At 55.6% G+C, this 593-nt stretch overlaps 1 protein-coding gene across 1 annotated transcript; it reads right to left on the reverse strand.

The window, feature by feature from the left end:
- Positions 1-35: 35 nt before the first annotated feature.
- PPTG_19772 (hypothetical protein) lies at positions 36-564 on the reverse strand (the record flags this gene model as incomplete). The annotated part of the gene is made up of 1 exon (XM_008918297.1): positions 36-564. A coding segment is annotated over one exon (431 nt), but the record flags the coding sequence as incomplete, so codon positions are not given.
- Positions 565-593: the final 29 nt, after the last annotated feature.

A 593-nucleotide genomic window follows, 5' to 3' on the forward strand; every position in this document is an offset into this window, starting at 1 on the left:
GTAGTCGCAGAGCTGAGCGACGCATTCACGTTCGATCGGTCTCATGATGAAATGCTTGCATAGTCGGCGTAGCAACATGAGTGTTCATGTTGAACCTTACTACCCAATCTATCGTGATACTTTCATCTCTAACTTACGCCTTGATGGTCGGCTGTCGACGACGACGCATGACGAAGGCGCCGGCACCGCCGAGAATCACGCCCACCACAATGCCCACGATGAGCACTGGCAGCATCGAGTCGAGCAATGAAACAATCGAGTCGTAGTCGTCCACCTTCGAGTCTGTGATGGTGGATCCCTCCTGTCCCCAGTAGATGGGGATCACCACTTCCGTCGGAAGCGTCGGGTACAGCACATCGCTCATGGCAAACGAGCTGTTGCTGGTAGACGGCGACAGCGCGTACGAAGCCATCAGACGCTTGTAGGCGCGCATCGTCTTACCCGTACCGGCCTCAATGTCCACAAAAGTCTCATACTTGTCCGAGTACTCGGTCGTGAGTGCGCCGGCACTGTCGTACAGCGTGTCCTGGCCCACCTGCACACCATCAGTCATGGTGATCTCCAGTCGAGACCTGTACGGATCCTCGGGTAAA

This window comes from Phytophthora parasitica (assembly GCF_000247585.1).
Source record: "Phytophthora parasitica INRA-310 unplaced genomic scaffold supercont2.177, whole genome shotgun sequence".
In the NCBI taxonomy this organism is placed as follows: Eukaryota; Oomycota; class Peronosporomycetes; order Peronosporales; family Peronosporaceae; genus Phytophthora; species Phytophthora nicotianae.